At 39.3% G+C, this 18,218-nt stretch overlaps 2 protein-coding genes across 2 annotated transcripts in view; both read left to right on the forward strand.

Moving 5' to 3' along the window:
* The first annotated feature begins 4,410 nt into the window (after nucleotides 1-4,410).
* Nucleotides 4,411-8,375, forward strand: LOC120441823 (MAM and LDL-receptor class A domain-containing protein 1-like). The gene is made up of 5 exons (XM_039617276.1): nucleotides 4,411-4,633; nucleotides 6,246-6,377; nucleotides 6,460-6,548; nucleotides 6,628-6,792; nucleotides 8,274-8,375. The coding sequence occupies exons 1-5, from the start codon at nucleotides 4,456-4,458 to the stop codon at nucleotides 8,373-8,375; spliced, it is 666 nt and encodes a 221-aa protein (XP_039473210.1). The 5' UTR covers nucleotides 4,411-4,455.
* Nucleotides 8,376-11,420: 3,045 nt separating this feature from the next.
* The window catches only part of malrd1 (MAM and LDL receptor class A domain containing 1), a 61,771-nt gene continuing 54,973 nt past the window's right edge, over nucleotides 11,421-18,218 (forward strand). The window contains exons 1-2 of the mRNA XM_039617277.1: nucleotides 11,421-11,429; nucleotides 13,487-13,583. Of these exons, the coding sequence (XP_039473211.1) occupies nucleotides 11,421-11,429; nucleotides 13,487-13,583 (106 nt within the window). The remainder of the gene's footprint in view (nucleotides 11,430-13,486; nucleotides 13,584-18,218) is intronic.

The following is an 18,218-nucleotide window of genomic DNA, read 5'->3' on the forward strand; positions in this document are numbered from 1 at the left end:
AAAAATAAGAAAAAATGACACTGAAGTTAATAACATTGAAAACATTAACATTACTACACTAATGCTTCAGAAGTGCTAAAATGATGTATGTCTCTGAACAGTCACAGGTTTATTTCATTATTGTGTGTTTATTTTTGATTTTCAGATGAATAGCACGACTAATGGCAGCCATGGCAGAGCTAACAGGTTTCCTTCAACTTACCTTGAGTATTCTGGCAGTGTGCTCTTGTACACTGACAGGTGGCAGCATTATTGCGGGACAAGGATCTGCCAAATAGGATGCATAAGACTGAGGTGCTGAATGCGGTCTGGTTCACTGGCTCACTTTGCGCTTATTGAGCTCATTTGTCAATACTTTGCCGGCTGCTTCGTACACAACGGCACGTCACAGAGCTCTGCAGGATGTTCGCCCTCATGCTGCGTTGATTGGAGGTGCTGAGGGATCCATCTCCTACAGGTACACTGTTAAGATTAAACCCCAGCTGTTATGATCACTTCACTCAGCAGTGAATCACTCGATTCAGGTCTGAGGAAAATTAGCAGGTGCTGCACATTGCCGCAGCTTGAGTGAGGATGTGAAAGCAGATTGGCTGCATTCAAAATGCAAATGCAAATGTTCTCCGCTGTCAATGTGTCCTAATTAACGAAGTGTCAAAAGGCGGCGGGATGTGAGAAAAACGATTATGAATTATGAGACAACATGACTTGATTTTGGTTACTTTTTCTCTCTTAGAGAGGAAGACTTCCTTTAAAAATGCAAACGCTTTCATTCAGCTGCTGAACGAGAACACTGAGTATCTGCCAATGTAAAGTTTGCACCTCACTGAAATTCTAGGAGATTTTACTTATTGTTTTCCATTTTTTCCTGTATTGTATCAGCTCTGCTTAAAAATGACACTGCAGATCTGCATATAAACTCCTTCCTCAGTGCAATCACCAGTTTTCTTGTAAATCCTGTAGAATAATGGGTTTTGCAACTTAATTTTCCAATCGGAGGTCATTGCTGGTGTGTGAAGGTAACCTCCCCCTCACCATTACCCAGATGAAACATTAAAAAAAAATGATGTCAAGGAAAATCATTCTGCTTACAAATAGGAACAGCATTTAATCACAGCTTTGTATTAATATGTAAAAGACTGTGTGGAACAGATTAGTTCGAATCTTTGACAAATGGCTGCACCAATCCCGCCAGGACCGGCAGACTCAACGATAAATTTGTCTCATTTAAGTCACTTACGGGCGAGCTTTGCTTTGACCTCTGTTTCACCAGTCAAGGTGAAATGAATCAGAAGAGTTTAAGAATTCATTAGTTGGAAGACAAAGAACAAATGCAGGACGGGAGGTACAATTTTCTGAAAATATATCACATCCCCATTTACACTCACGCTGATGATTTGAATCCATGGATGGCAGTAAATAGTCTTTTTCAAAGCATCTGCAAATACTCCCTTATGTCCAGCACTCGGTTGCATTGTTTGATATCCCGTTTACTCCTAGCTGCTCGTGCTTTGGTTCTTTGTTTCTTTACATTTCTGAACTTTATACTGGATTGGTCATTGAAGTCATCCAATTCAGTTCAAGTAAATTTTATTTATATAGTGACAAATCACAACAACAGTCCCCTCAAAGTGGTTTATCTTGTAAGGTAAAAACCTTAGAATAATACAAAGAAAACTGAAAAGCCGTACATCCAGATAACCCCCTATCACTTTGGCGACAGTGGGACGGAAAAACTCCCTTTTAACAGGAAGAAACATCCAACTTAACCAAGCTCAAGGAAGGTCAGGCATCTGCCGCAACCGGTCAGGGGTGAGTGGATGAAGACAGCACAAAGACATGCTATGCAAGAGAGCTAGATATTAATAGTAACTAATAATTAAATGCATTTGGCTCCCATATATGAATCCACACGTCTGAGTGACTGATGAAAATGCTAACTGATGTCCAGACTTTAGAATTAATCAAAGGAGGTATGAACAGCGGTCATGTGAAAGAGGTTTTCATGGGACTCTATGTACTCTGAAACCTGACTCTATATGTACAGACTTAGTACTTCCATAGAAATTAAAAGGGTAACTCGAGGCCTCTACAAAAGTAGACCTTTAGGCAGTTTTCTGGTCTGGAGCATGAGTGTGTGTCTGTATTAACATAATGCCACCATCTTCCCAGTAGCGGATGTCCCAACAAATTTTTTTTAAGGCCAAACTGTGCATGAGAAATTGAAAAAGTCTCAAGAGCTACATGTCAGACTCTACAGGCCTCAGTTATCATGTTAAATGTTAAAATTAATGACAGCAAATTAGAAAAACACTGAGAGCCAAATATGAGGCCAGCTGTCAGACAGCTAAAGCACAGCAGCAAATCTACACCAGAGTGACTGAAAACCCCCAAAAAATCAAGGTGCAGACCTCGATCGGTTTCAAACATTCTTATTAAATGATAGCATGCTAACATGGGGAGCGTGTGTAATCACGTCATTATGTATTTTTGTCCCAGTATAATTTTCTCCTCTGTTCTTTTTGTGAGGTTAAATTTAATTGAGCAGTATCAGTGTTTTGGTTACAGACTACTTTTATATCCAGCTGCTCTGAATATTATGTTCCGCATGAAAAAACATAGATATTCTTTAATGACTTCCCACTTTGAGTTACAGAGCAGTGAAAATTTTTTGCGTGGTTCTTTGCTGGCAGATATTAATGACTCTTTCTAGTTGAAATCAGCTAATTGTGGTTATGAATCACCATTAGTGACCACATTGGTACTCTTGTTTCTTCCTACCACATGTAAAAAGCTGGAACCACAAAATGCTTTCCTGACACTGTTAAAATGATTGACTGCTGTTTGCTATGAGAAACAACAGCCTGCAGGCCTCTGTGTTACATGTGGCACGCTCGCTGCCAGCAGGGGTCAATCCAGACGTGATATTTCCCTTGTTCCACTGGTTCCTCATCCCCCAATGGGGCCGTCAAGCTCGCCTTTTCTCTCAAGGTTAATTTCATTTGAACCACACCAACTCTTGTACTGGCTTGCTGCTTGCCTGTGTTAAGGTTGCTGTCTTTATTGATTGCAGTGAAATAAAATTATGCCTCACTGTATAGAGGAGCTGAGCCCTGCTGAACACAGTTAATGATCCTCTTATAGCACTTCATACATTCCCTAGCTCATCTCATCTAACTGATTAGAGATAATGTATCTTATCTTGTGGAGTATTTCTTTTGCTGGCTTTTCTGTACGTCTCATTTGCATTTGATTATTAAAGTTACCTGCTATTGACATAATGGCATACTTTTGCTTAGCTGGATCCTGCTTTAAACCTGTACAGATAAGTTAAATATCTCTTTGTGTTGAGGTTGCATGCTCTCCCTGTGCCTGCCTCCATAGGGTACTCCGGCTCCTTCCCAGCTGAACTTGTAAAAATCAGTTAAACATGAGTGCGATGATCACTGCTGAGCGTAAGAGAGCTTTCATGCATACAAGCTGATATGGTAAACATTGTCCTTATTAAAAGAAAATATCCAAATCTCTAAATTGAAATAAGAAGAGAACGAAGGATTCAGGAATGAAAGTCTGTAGAAGCAAGTCAGAATACCTGTTTATGTGAATGGGAAAGTGACAGGTGTAACAGTGAAGATGGAATGAATAGAAATAGCACAGGTGGAAGAGTTGAAGTACCTGGGTCGACTATCCGCAGAAATGGACAGTGCAGGAGAGAGGTGAAGAAGCGAGTGCCAGGGGTGATTTGTGACAGGGTGGCAGCAAGAGTGGAAGGGAAGGTTTACAAGATGCTAGTGAGACCTGATGTATGGTCTGGAGATGGTGGCACTGACAAAAATACAGGAGGCTGAGCTGGAGGAGGCGGAGCTTAAGAGGCTCAGATTTTCATTTGGGAGTTACCAGGATGGACAAGATTAGAAATGAGCAGTTTGGAGACAAAGTTAGAGAGACAAGTTTGACATGGGTTGGACATGTGCAGGGGAGGGATAGGGAATATACTGTACAAAGGATGTTATATGGAGCTACCAGGCAGGAGGAAAAGAGGGAAACCACACAAAAGATGAAGTATTGTCATGATCATGCAAGATGCAGTCACTTAAGTACAGAGTAAAGATCATTTCTGAATCTAATTTCAATCCAAAATAAAAAAAATAGAGGCAATAAAACGTGGGCTTAGGAGACTTTGGTTATTTCTGTCCCCCTGTCATTACATGTGTCCATGTTAAACACATGAGCAGGAACAGTGACCTTGTTGAGTAACAGCAATAAAACCCATTTATTGCTCTTTACAGCATGAATGCTGAGCACACGTACAGTATCAATCAAGGATCCAAGTAAGCTGTACACAGTGAGGAAAAGCTGCTCTACACCGGGAATTCTTCCTCATGTCCTGACAGAAAAATGCTTCATTTGGAGGTGAAAATTAGATATTTTAGCTGAAGGGCAAACAATAAGCTGCTGATGGCGTCACCGCTTGGCTTGGTGTGGCTGGTGTTAGCCTTCACTTTGGTATTCAAGCCAGTGGCTGCCAACACCTGTTTGAACCAGGATTTTTCCTGCTCTCACGGATTATGTGTGTCTGAGGACTGTGTGTGTGACTTCACTGACGACTGTGGAGACGGCAGCGATGAAAACAACTGTGAGTAAAATGTGAAAATGGACACACAGTATAGAAAAATCTGAGAGTAAAAATCTATTTTTATCCACGATCTGGTTTCAGTTCATAGAGTTTGTAAATTTGCTTGTGAATCAAACATTTTCTCTTTATTTTAAATGCAGTGGAGAACAACCTACATCCTTTTTAAGCTGTTTAAACATTTTTCTGCATCTTTGAGAGTGAATTTGCTTTTCTTTTCTCTCGCTGAGAACTCCGGTCGCTTTAAGCTGCACACAGTGTGTAACAAAATGCACCGAAACAGAAACAGTTTGTGTGTTTACTGATATTTGTTGAGCGGTTCGAAGCGTTGCGTTTGAAATGACCTGAAAATATTACTTCTTCTATGCTCACTCCTCTTCAGTATGGCTAAGCTAGATGCTGAAGTACTGCAACCACAACATATTGACATGTGCGCCTTGAATGGTGGATTCACCAATAGGATTGTGTTTTATGTTATTGATCCTTCCATTTAGCTTCAGATCAGTTTGATGTCTGTTGTCTGGGAGGTGCACACAGTGATGTGAAATAATCAATAACGCCCCTCAGATGTCTCAAGCCTAAAGTAACAAACCTATTTTAAAGATGTTAGGAGGAGAAAGTACAGTTATTTGGATATTGCACAAAAGAAGTAGAGAAGAGGTGGAGTGGGTGGAGAGTAGTGTCTGGGGTGATTTGTGATTGAAAGATAGCAGCAAGAGTGGAAGGAAAGGTTAGCGGCAGTGAGACCTGATGTGACGTGTGGTTTGGAGGGCTGACAAAAAGACAGGAGGCTCAGCTGAAGATTTTAAGATTCTGATTTAGAGTGAGAGCAGACAAGATTAGAAATGAGTACATCAGAACGACAAATCAGGTGGAGCAGAGATGGTGTAGACATGTGCTGAGATGTTGACGATGAAGCTGACAGGCAGGAGAAGAGGAAGACCACAGAGAGGATTCGCAAATGTAATGAAGGAGGACATTTAGAGGGTTGGTGTTACAGAAGAGGATGCTGGATAGGCTGAGATGGAGGCAAAGATATTTGTAATAAATATATGCACTTCATTACTTTCCACCTCTATGTTTGATCATGATGTGTCACTCTAAACTATCAGGCTTATATCCACCTGAAAAAAATGATGGGACTGAAAGAATAAACGACTGTCTTAAAGTGGATTTTCTAAAATAATATTTTTTCTTCCTTAACCATTAAGAACTATTATCTTTGGTCATTTATTGTGTAATTAGTATTACAAAACCTTTTTTTTAAATCATCAATCTTACTAACACTTTAGGAGTAAGCATTGTTCTAAAAATCTGTAGCTTTAGGGCTGGTCTCTAAAATCCAGATCAGTAATATAGAACACATAGAAATCTAATCTAATCGAAAGCTTTACTGAGTAAATTTTTTTATGATGGATATAAAATTTTGTCGACAAGGATCTATAAATGGGCAGTGATTGTTGTAATCTTGCCTGATACCTTTGAAAATACACCATGGCACTTTTGAATTATAAACTGCAGTTTACACTTTAATATATAATGATGTGAACTACATCAGAGGCTTAACAACAAAAGAGCAGAAGTGACAGATATTTGTTACCATTTTCTGCTGCAGGTTCAATGTATGAGAGGTGTGACTTTGAGGAGGGTTTCTGTGGCCTGATCCAAAGCTCAGAAATGAGGGCTCAGTGGTCCAGAACAACTGAGGTCGCTGGACTCAAACATGACCACACAAACAGCAAATCAGGTTGGAGCAGCTGTCATTTCCACATGATAACAACACCTATTATGAAAGTTTTCCTTTAAATTTTCCTCCTCTCTCCCTTCAGCACATTTTCTGTCCCTGTTACCTGTCAGAGGAAACAAAACCACGGCAGACCTGAAAAGTCCAGTCTTCCCACCCAGCCACACCTGCCAGGTAACAGAATCTACAATAAACCACAGCCTCCACCAACGTGACATCACCCAATGACCTTCTTTTCATTTCTGCTCGTCAGATGAGTTTCTATTATTATTTTGGAGCAACTCACGGAGATCTTCAGGTCTTGGTTCAAACTCATCCAGCAGGTCGGAGCACAGCGGTGTGGAAACCCTCAACTCAGCTACAGAAGGATACGTGGCTGCGGGAAGTCCTTCGCTTTTCCAGGAATGACAGTTTTCAGGTCTGTAACAGTGTAATTACTGTCTAATACTAACAGCGTGTCCCATATCAGATCATGGTGTCACAAATGGTCTCAGTTATATTAGTATTTAATTTCTAATTCATACATATTAAACCATTCTTTAAAATACCTAAATATATTATTTATTACCTTAGGCACCAGTGGTGTTACTGCTCTTAGCTTTCTGATACTATACAGTAGTCTTTTTTTATTGTAGTTTTAATATTTTAAAGTAAGAGCCCATAGAAAATGTGCTAAATTGTACTGTGCCTTTCGTATTGTAGCTCAGTATCACTGTAGTGCATTAGCTGTGTCTCGTACTCTGCACTGCTCCTGAGTAGAATTTAGAAAAGGAAAAAGTCAGAAAGCAGCTCATTCGAGCCCACAATAAAAATGAATGAGCAGCAAAACCTGAGAGCAGATTTTGGAGGCACAAGAAAAGAAAATTATACCCATTAAATCCTTGAATCCTTTTCCTGTGAGCTGCACTTTGACTGATGCTTCCAGGTGCATTATGAATGAAAACAGGTTCTATAACATATAATTTATTGTCTTTTTAACTTGACAATATATCTGCTGTCTTTAATTTAAACAATATAATCTTAAAGCTGCTCTTATTATTGTTTCCTTAAATAAAATTTAAGAGAATCATCAGATGACTGCATTTTCCCTCAACTTTGTGCATCCCCTTGCTTTGGCTTTGCAGCCAAACATCTTTTGCTTCCTCGATTTACTATCTCTCTTATCTGAGTCATTTTTCAGCCACAGCAGGCAGGTGTTTTTAAAAACGACCCCAGCAGCACACAAACAAAGTTAGCAACATAAGGGATGGTGCATTTAGTGGCTAAGGAGTCGAACATTTACACCAGAGCTCGGGATGTTCTTGTGGAAAGCACACCTTTTTGATTGTGAGCACTGATGCCATCAAGTTCCCATTAAGCCCTGCAACTAGACTTAATTTGATAAAGTGAAGTATTCTGCCTGGGAACATATAAACTAAAATAATTTGTGTCTGGCAGCCATATTGTGGCCTGGGGCCCCTCCTACAGATAGAGCCAGATAATTAGCTAATCACTCAGGACCCGCTCTGGTTGATATTCTACTTTAGCTGACCACATAAACGAGCTCTCAAGTTTAGGCTCCTTCTGGCTTTTGCCGGTGCTGCTTCATCAGGAACTGGTGGAGAAAACATCTAAACTAAATGGAGGTCATCCCAGTAAATGGTCAAAAGTCATGCTTGTCATGACGTTGGGCCTACATCATAACCTCTTGATGTTTTACTATAATCTGGTTCAAAGGCTTTCACAGGTTTAGTAGGTGTTATGGTATACAGTGTTAATAATGCAGGGTTTATTGTAACTAGCAAAGTCATCACAGAAGAAGCTTCCCGACAGGAGCTTTTTATATCCACTGCGAGGGTACTGACCTACTCTTAAGAGGCCATCTGGAGTCCTGTGAAGCCTGCTGTTGTGTCCTTCCAGTGTCCTGAGACAATGTCAATGTGTCACCGTCCCCTCTTCTCTGCCTTCACCATCTGTCACCCAGGAGTGCCCGCTCAGTTTTGTGATGTAGCCGACCAGTAGCAGGGGGAGTAAAGAGAGGCCACCTCTCCGCTAACATTCACTTTCCCCTCCATTAATCCACTTCCTGTTTCCAAGGTAGTTCAGTTAATTGGGTTTTCATTTGCCCTGATTTCAGTTTTAGTCTGTTTGCTTTATGGGCTGCACCTTGAGGTTAGATTTCCTCTTTAACTGTGTAGCGGAAGAACTTTTCATTTGGTCAGCTTGAATTTTGTAAGATCAACAAAAAATATATCACTCATATAAATATTTTTCCAGAAGCCGGAGGATGAAAATCTAATCTGCGATATGATTAAGGAGTGTTTTGTTGAGCTGCTTCTACTCACAATAACGACATAACTCTGTGGATAAAAATACCCAAGATTTTAAGAAAGTGGGGGCACACTGTCTGAATCAGATAAACACTCTGGCTCAGCTGTGAAATCCTAAATAAACAGTTATGTAAACTCATTGCTGTAGATTATATTACCCTTGTGACCTCAATTTTCACTTGTGGAGGTAAAAGAAAAACCATCTGAGATGTGTGACTGATGGAAATTCTATTTTTCTGAGCAGTCTTGATGACGCAATCTACTGTTTGCTGAGATCAGTCATAAATGACAGGCTGTAAAACTGCACCGGTGCAGATAACGCTGTTCTGTGGACTTTGATCAGCGTGTCTATGATATTATTCTGATAGCACTCTGACTAAGGCTCCATTTACACTGCAAATCTGTGAGCTTGATTCTGATCATTTGATCAGATCTAATTTATTTGTAATAGTTGTAGTTTTCATATATATTTTACTTTATTAGATTTCAGTTTGAACCAGTTAAGGTCCTAAACTGACCAAAACAACAACACATTACTGTTTTAATGTGTTGTAAGGTAAATAGGTGTAGTGATTTATTCAAATATATGTAAACAGACATGGATTTACTATATACCAGGCAAAAACAGACTTTTTTGCAATTCTAATGAGCTGAAAAGTCAATATTTAGCGTGACCACCTTTATTTTTCAGTACAGCGTGAACTCTTAGGCAGCTTTCTTGTAATTTCTTTAGGTCTTCAGGAATAGTTCTCCAGGGTTCTTGAAGGACATTTAAAGCTGTTCTTTGAATGTTTCTGCCTTTTGTTCTGTTCTCTGTCAAGATGATCCCACACTGCTTTAATAATATTGTGGTCCGAGCTCTGGGGAGGCCTATCCACGACTGATACTGCACCTCTGTGTTTTTGTCTATCCAAATATGCATCAGCAGGAGAGTTCTGGGTCATCGTCAGGCTGAAAAATGAACCTGTTGTCAGTCAGACTCTTTCCAGATTAATTGTTAATAATTCCATCAAATTGGACATGATCCCAACACCAATGGCTGAAATGTTGTATCTCTTTCCTGACCTCCTCTGTACACATTGACAACAATCTGAGCCAAAATTCTGGATTCATTATTTCATGCCGTTGACTTTTATATCAAGCCTTGTGTAATTTGGCAGACATTAGCCTTTTTTCCCTGTTTCCCATCCTTAAGAAGGGCTTCTTCTTCTGAGACCATTTCTGATGAGGCTTCAGTGAACAGTAGACGGATCTATTAAAGGGTCAGGTGTCTCTTTCAGGTCATGTGTCAGGTCTTTGCTAGATTTCTTTAGATTTCAGTTAGCTTTCCCTTCATCTATTCATCTATTTTTTGTTGTTGCTTCTTTTTTGTAATTTATTCCCATACTTGTTACAACCTGTTGTAATAAATATAGAAACAAGTATTTAAACAGAAATCAGGAATAATCAATGAGAACAAATATGAAAACTGAATGGGTATATGAATATTAACAATAATAACGATTATGATTTTTAAGACGTTAATAATATTAGGCCTACTCAAATTCTAAATAATTTAATAGGAATTGAATGGATCCTGACAGGCACCACAAAAAGACAGACAAAACCCACAAACGTTAGGATTAGCTAATATAACAGCATTCTGCAAAAACAAGGTTTAATAAAGCTTCACGGTCCAACATGCTCATGTAGGCTCTGTTTGTCTAGCAGAGCTGCAGCAGCCTGTTTCATTGATAAGAAGCCCATAAAGTCTTATTTATAAGTTAATATTCAGTAGAAGCCAATACATTTGTGAGAGGATTAGAAAGAGGGTGAGGATTAAAAGAGCTAACCTTTGAATTAGGCTTTTTGAAGCACAAATGTTCTGTTTGTATGCCGATACAGAGCTGGAATTATGAGTGGTGGGACTGTGACAATAACTATTTAATTGAAAAAGACTTTATCCCAAATATTAGAATGCTAAGGGACATTTTTATATCTGTCGATGACTCTAAACAAAACTCCTTTCACATGAGAACTGTATCTAGTTGAGGATCATGTAGTAAACTGGCACACATCCGAATCTGATTCTGTCATTTAAAAAATAAAATAAAATAAAAATGGAGTCACATACGATATAAAATCACTGGCCATTTCATTAGGTACACCATGAATGTCGATCTGTGGGATCAGCACTCTTGTACAGGAAGTCTGGAACAGCTCTCTGTTTTAAAAGTCCTAATCTCTGATACTACAAGTCTTCCCCAGCAGGCAGTGCAGAGCTTAGATGGAGCCAATGGCTCAGGAGACTCAATGCATTCGAGCTACCTCTCTCCTCCGTGTGTCTACCCCACATATGTCAGTGGTCCCCTTGTCCCTAAGTGGCCTTGGAGGTCAAAGCAAATTCTATGGCCACACCTGTTAATGGCAGCTGCCCTCTAGATCAGTGCTCTTGGAATGTAGCTTAGTTTAATTCAGTGACTTGGAAAACTAAACCCCAGGAGTCTGTGAAACATTAAAGGTAAAAACCTGAGTATTAATCTGCATTAGTATAATGCATATATTACAGCTCACTCCAGCCTCTGAATGCAACAAAGGGTTAAAAAGCAAGGAGCAAAGCAAAAGCAGAATAAAAAAAGGATAAAAACAGAATAAAATCACTTGAATTATACTTGTTTAATTAACCTATTCGAGCTAACGCTGACTTTGTTCTCGTCTCTGATAAACGAGTTGAAAAGAGAATGACTACACCTCAACCATGACGCACGTATCTCTGTGTTGATACTAATAGTCCAACAGGACAGCAGCATCCCTTGGAAATTCAATTCCCCAGGAATACAGTGGAAATCCAAACTCTCTTGAATGTATAATCTAACATAGTAAAACTGAGCAGAGAAAAAACAAAAAAAATACAAAACTAATTTGCACGTTCACAGTTTGGGCAGCAGTTGATCGCTCTAGAGTCTCTGCTGGAATTTCCAACTGTGAACTTCTTAGATCCAATCTTCTGAACTGCTTATCTCAGAGACGACAAAGGGAAGAACCATTTATTTCTGCACAACACTTTAGTACCTGGTCATCCTTTCTCTCCCTTCTCCTTCTAGTCATTACATCTTCTGAGATGACATCTGACCCCACACATGAAGACATCCAGTTACCTTTGTTTGGCATCTAATCACACGATGTCCAGCCACACTATATCGCCCCCTTATTATTTGACTTTTCCACATATATGATTTAAAACAAAGTTTAATCTTTAAAGTCACTTCATCGCATTTTCTTTTTTTCTATGTTATTCTTAACATAGATTTATAATTACCCTGTTTTTACATCCATTTTAACATAATCTCTTGTAAATTCTAATACAGAGAAATACTTTTTCCTCACTTTTTCTCCTCAAAGCTCTGTTTGCCATTCACAATTTACACACACACACACACACACACACACACACACACACACACACACACACACACACACACACATCACACCTTCCAAGGTCACACTCTCAGTGAGAGGCCTGCTATTATTATATTACTATTATTTGTTGTATCGATTAAACCTAAAACTGATTATAATCTGATCAGTATCAAGCAGTTAAGCCTTATTAACTGTCAGAAAAATCTTATGAGTAATAGTTCTGTGTTCAACAATTATGACACTTAATACCATTTCTCTTATTCAGAATCATGTATAATGATGGGTTAGTGACACATTATCTTTCACATGCCTGCAAACACACAGAGACACAAATCTAAACTGGATCATGTCTATTTGTCTATGCACACAAAATCCAAACACTACAATAATTTTCATTCCTCAAACTGCATTTTTCATACAGCATATTAATCAGATTTCTTTCATGACTTTCATAACCAAGAATAAAGATGATTTACAATTAGCAAAAGCACATGTAGATAAACTCTTTTATAGCACTCTGTGTCATTTTTGACATAAAGTCTGGATGTTAAGACCTTTTACCGTCTCTCAGATGTAACCCATTGTCATGCCTGAACCATTGATACGACGTAGGATGGATTGGTTCGTGCTGTTTACACCAAATTCTGACCCTACCATCTGTTGATCAAGATGACATGCTGAAGTTCAAGGCCACATGCATAAATGAACTGGCCTGCTGCCATGTGATTGGCTGTTAAAGAGTAATTATAGGACAGGTGTACCTAAAGAAGTGGCTGGTAAATGTATGAATCACAGATTTGGCCCATGTTTGCCCAAGAAAATCAAATCTAACTGGTTGGTTTGTTGATGGCTGTCCTTCTCAGTAACAGACCCCTCTGGATCTGAGTCAGCTTTATTTGTATTGCTTCAAAATCACAACACAAGTCATCTGAGGTCACTTTAGATCACTTTTTTCTGAGAGTCCTCTAAAGTTCCATCAAGCACATCTAACTGAACTGCAGAGGTTACATCACATCAGCCTTAAACTGCATATTTATGCTGCCAGTAAGTAAATGTGACCAAGTTAACACACCAAAATAGGAAGATTAAGCTCCTATAAGTTATATTATGAACAACTTCTGTCGATCTTATTTGTGCCTCATTTCTTTCTTGGTGATTTTGTTCTTCTCTGGTTTTCATTGTCCTTTCTTCCCACTAGTTTCCCACTAACATGTGAATACGCTCACAGCCTTAGCTTGGAGCAAGAGCTATAGGCTCACACATGTCTAAGCACAGTAAACACCACATGCACAGATGCTCTACACATACTATAGGCACGCATGACAACCAAAGCAAACCAATGGTGTAAATTAAAAGTGGTGGCTGAGTACTCTTTTATCATTTCTTTCTTTTTTTATCTACCAGGTGGTGATTCGAGGAGAACTTTCAGCTGACAGCGAGGCCTCTGAGGTCCTGGCCATCGATGACTTATCCTTCAGCCCCGGCTGCGGGGCTGTGTCTGGTACTGCTACCATTAATAACATCGCACCACACAGACGGCACAAGTTCACACCCTGACATTTTGAAATATCGCCGCACATAAACAGACCCCCACAAACTTGTTTTGAATACCGATGCCAGGGAGGTAGGGTGCTAAAACACCTGGGATGGCATTCATAACAGAATAACTGCATCGTTAAAATAGTGCTTAGTGCACGTTTTCTTGCTATGAATATGGAGCGTTTTTTGTGTGTGTTGGCTTATTTGTGTCGGCTGTAGCGTGCCGCCTGCAGCTCTGTGATGAATTTGATGCGGTTCAGTATCTTGGCCGGGGAGCGTTCAATAAAGCACTGTCCAGTTGGCACTTTGGACATAATCTGAACATGTTGCTTTCACATTATTTTATACAGTTGCGAACCCAAAGCATAGCATCACCACAACCCCATTATTTATCCAATATAGTATGCTGTTGATGCTCTCTCACCATGAAATAAACAGCAGTTGAACTTTTTTATTGATCGTCTTGTTTAGACTACAACCTTGAGCTTGCATTAGGCCTCTTTAGCTTTCTCTGGAGACAGCGTTGATGTCCTTAGTCACAGTTTTCCAAGAGTGTCCGAGGGACTTTTACTTTGTGCTGTGCTACTTATCCAAGCCCGATCGTTTATTCTGGTGGAGGGAGCTCCGTGTTTGTTACTTTACAGCAAACCCTGATGCTAAAAGTTGTGGTTCTGAGTGAAATATCTCAACAACTGTTTCTTGGATTGCCTTAAAATTTAATCATATCCCCCTTCAGGATTTTCTAAATAATACTTGCAAAAATAACAGCATTCCCACGAGCCTCAGATTTACTTTGTACATTCTCCTTCTTCTTTTATTGAACTTCTGACTTTAAATACTTAATCCAATTTCTCCCCCGTGGTGCTTAAGGACAGGACGAACTGCCTCCGTTTGATCATCCTTGGCAGCACGCAGATTGTTTCTGCGTGTTGTGTTACTTTCCTGAAGACAAACACTTCAGTCAGTAGACGCTCAAAGAAGGCTTATTGAGTGATAACTTGATTGACATGTCGTGCACAAGAAAGAAAAGTTAAAGAAACATGTGAGGTGTTGGTGGTGTTTAGATTAACGTGTTGTGACTTCATCTCTATAAAAAGTTATTTTCACCACAAACTGAATAACAACAGGTCCTTATGATGGGACTTTGGTGTAGAAGGATGCAGAGCAGGGCAGCTCGGCTCGTTTGTGATGAATGTGAATAACCTTGAAAAAATTAACTCACAGAGGTTGTAGCAAAATTGTACGTTAAGGAAGAGAGACTTCCTAACTAGGCTTCATTTCTGTGACTAAAACCTTCAAAAATGTACATTTTTCATATCAACATTAAATCTAGTGGCAATCAGTATGTGGAGAGTTGCTGTTGGCATTTTCAGCTCATTGTTTTTGGTCAATCCCAGTAGACTTATTCATTACCTACCTGGCACCAGAGCAGCAGCTAATGAGACATTATTTTCTTCAGGAGATGGTGAAGATCTAAACTGTGCACAGGGGAGGAGTGAAAGCTGGTGCTGTATAAACAGGCAACTGTTTTCAACATGCTTTCTATATAATATTAAAGTTGTCAGTTTTTTGTTTACAGCCTTTTATCTTTCTTTCTTTTTTTTGCTGCTCCCAAATGGGGGAAAAGTGGCAAAGAGTATTTATTAATGCAAAAGATCTTGTCACTGCGTATTCTTAAGAGTGTGGTGAAGCATCACCAAGCCTAGTTTGGCATGTCTAAGTAGACGAGACAGTTCAGTGTCACCTTGGCTCATGGTCCCTTTGCTTCCATCTGTCTTCTGCACTCACAGTGGATTTATTAAAAGCTCCAGACTTCATAAGAGGACTGTTAGTGTCCCTGTAATCACATAAAAAACCAATAAACCAAATGCTAAATAGTGCACAACAGACAGAGCTCATTAGTCAAATTGTAAACTCAAATCAACTTAATACTTTTTTCTTTTACAAAACTCTGCTAACACTATACCTGAGCTGCACGTATACGATTGAAGACACTGTTTTGAAAAGTGTCTGACATCTAATCTTGCCAACCACAAGGTTACAGAGGATTGTTATACATCCTTTATTATTCATCCTGTCTCATCTATGCCCAATTTATTTGTTACACTCAGTACTGGTGGCTTCACATGATCAAAATATAACCAATATATCTGAGCTGTAATCAAGTGGATGCGGCTTTGGAACTAAGTTGCTGTAACTGTTTGCCACGTTGTCTTGCAATCATTATTTTTCATTTATGTTCTGAACAGGAGTTTATTTTATAGTTCTCAAACTGAGCGCACAAGTTTGCAGACAGAAAACTATTTTCAGGCACATCTTTTTAAATTTAAACCTTTTTCACCTATTTAAATGATACAATATTCAGTTGTGCTTGTGGTGGGTGTTAACGTCATGACTTGGACCTCTGGTTAAGTTCAGGCAACAAAGCTGCTTGGTGAAGCTTTGCAGTTATACATTAAATGTTAAAAGACCAGTTTTGTTTAACCCGTTAATGCCTAGCCTATCATATTTGACACATTTGATACAAAAAAGAAGCCCAGTACAGCAAATATGATACAACTTACAACTCATATATGCAAATTATTATTTAATTAATTTAAAAAAAAAAGTTGGAGGGTTTAATAAATTCTTCAGTTTCAAAAGTTTAAATTAATTTCTGACAATTATTTCATGGTTCACATTTTAAAGGGTTGAGCTTTGCTCTAGTTTTGAGTTAAATGTTAATAGACCGATCTTTTCTTTAAAAAAAATAGTGCTCAAATATCCTCATAATTTTTGTGCAACTTCAAACAATATTTTTTATAATTATCCCATTTATTTGAGAGAAAAGAATCCACATAGGTTTTATTTGCTATGAAGCATCCATACATCCATCCATACATCCATCACGAGGGCAGCAGCCTAAGCAGAGAAGCCCAGACCTCCCACTCATCCAGGGGAACACTGTGGTGTCTCCAGGCTACCCACGAGATGTATCTTGGGTCTATCCCAGGGCCTCTTCCCAGTAGGACATGCTTGGATCACCTCAGCTGGCTTCTTTTAAAGTGTAGGAGTATCAGCTCTACTCTGAGTCACTCCTGAATTACTGAGCTCCTCATCCTATCTCTAAGGGAGACAGTCTCATTCTTCTTATTGCAAATTAGTTGAACATAAAAGCAATCTGTAAGCAGCTGTTATGTGCCATTTAGAATGTGGACACGCACTGGACTGGCAGGCATAATAACAGAAGAAACTGCTGCTGAGTGATTCTCCAAATTGAATTCAACAAAAAGACAATCCAAAAGAAAAAAATTACACCAGCGGGAAATGCAAGCTCTGGAAACAGCAGGGAGTGATAAACAGAAAGACAGCACACATACTGACCACCCCCAATTCTCATTTCCAGAAATGCCCATCCTTGATTCCTCTCCTCGCGTCTTACTCCATCTCACAATGATGCGAGCAGATGAGGTGAGGGAGAGACATGAGGAGAGAGAAGGTGAGACAGCAGGCATTTAACAAAATGAGACATCCTCGCCTGTGAGCCTCGTTTTAAAGCGATGCCAATTAAATGTGATGCAACTGCAAATATTCCTGCATTTCATGATTTCTGATGCAACAGTGCTCGTGACATGGTTTATATTTAGGATCGCAGCGTGGCTTAATGTGAAGTGATGCCATACGCTTTTTAAAGTTACAAACAGAAGCAATGCAGGGCAGAAAGTTGGATCATCTTAAAGTAAAATCACTTCAGCAAAGGATTTACCTGTGCATCCTCATTTATTGGTCCTCCAGCATGCCTCATCTCTCCTTTGTCCTCCTTCAATATGACCTACTGAGACTGATTTTCAGGACACGGGCAGGAGAACAAAGGACAAAGGAGACGAGGAGACATAAGCAGTGAATTGAGAAAAGCTGCAGAACTCTGGAAACAGCGAGTAGTGACAGACTGATGCAGACAGTGGGAGAGATAAGACTGACAGGGCTGACTGGACACAGGTGGAAAAAATTAGGGTGGGGGAACAAATCAGAAAAGTGGGAAACAAGACAAACACGGGAAGAAAAAACAAGTGAGACATGCAACGTATTTAATATTTTCAGAGTCTAAAATACTTAAAAATGCAGCCAAGAGAAAACATGAACTAAAATTCTTAACAAAACCTGACAGCTTTACCTCTTAATGCTGTATTAATCCAAATCCTTCTCAGTTTTAATCCTTTTCGACTGAGTTTATTGCTTATTTCTTTTCAAAGAGAGATACTAAAAACTCGATTCAGCAGCAAATCAGCCTTTAAAAGACTTCATTTCAGTAGCCAGCCAGAAGCCATTTACAAATTAGGCAATTTTTCAAATGTTTCCAATACTCCTAATAAGAGGAATGAAGCTGAGTTCATTTGAGTGATAAGGTCTGAGATGATATTGATTAAAAAATCCAAACTACTCAACAGTTGGATCCAGTCTTCCATAACATAGCTAATGCACTCGTCTCTCCACACAGTTAAGCTCATCTTTATTAATAACTGTGGTAGCAACTGTAACTCTTTACTAGCTCCTGACTATCAAACTGCGTCTTGCCAGTGAATACTGCTTTCTCATCCAAATGTACTAATGTCGTGTT

The sequence above is a fragment of the Oreochromis aureus genome, linkage group 9 (assembly GCF_013358895.1).
Source record: "Oreochromis aureus strain Israel breed Guangdong linkage group 9, ZZ_aureus, whole genome shotgun sequence".
Classification (NCBI taxonomy): domain Eukaryota; kingdom Metazoa; phylum Chordata; class Actinopteri; order Cichliformes; family Cichlidae; genus Oreochromis; species Oreochromis aureus.

Excerpts from the sequence above, each read along its gene's own strand:
- LOC120441823 (XM_039617276.1), top strand. The coding sequence starts at position 4,456 with ATGGCGTCACCGCTTGGCTTGGTGTGGCTGGTGTTAGCCTTCACTTTG. Across the intron at positions 6,378-6,459 it reads CCACACAAACAGCAAATCAG|CACATTTTCTGTCCCTGTTA; the intron begins GTTGGAGCAGCT and ends CTCTCCCTTCAG. Across the intron at positions 6,549-6,627 it reads CACCCAGCCACACCTGCCAG|ATGAGTTTCTATTATTATTT; the intron begins GTAACAGAATCT and ends TCTGCTCGTCAG.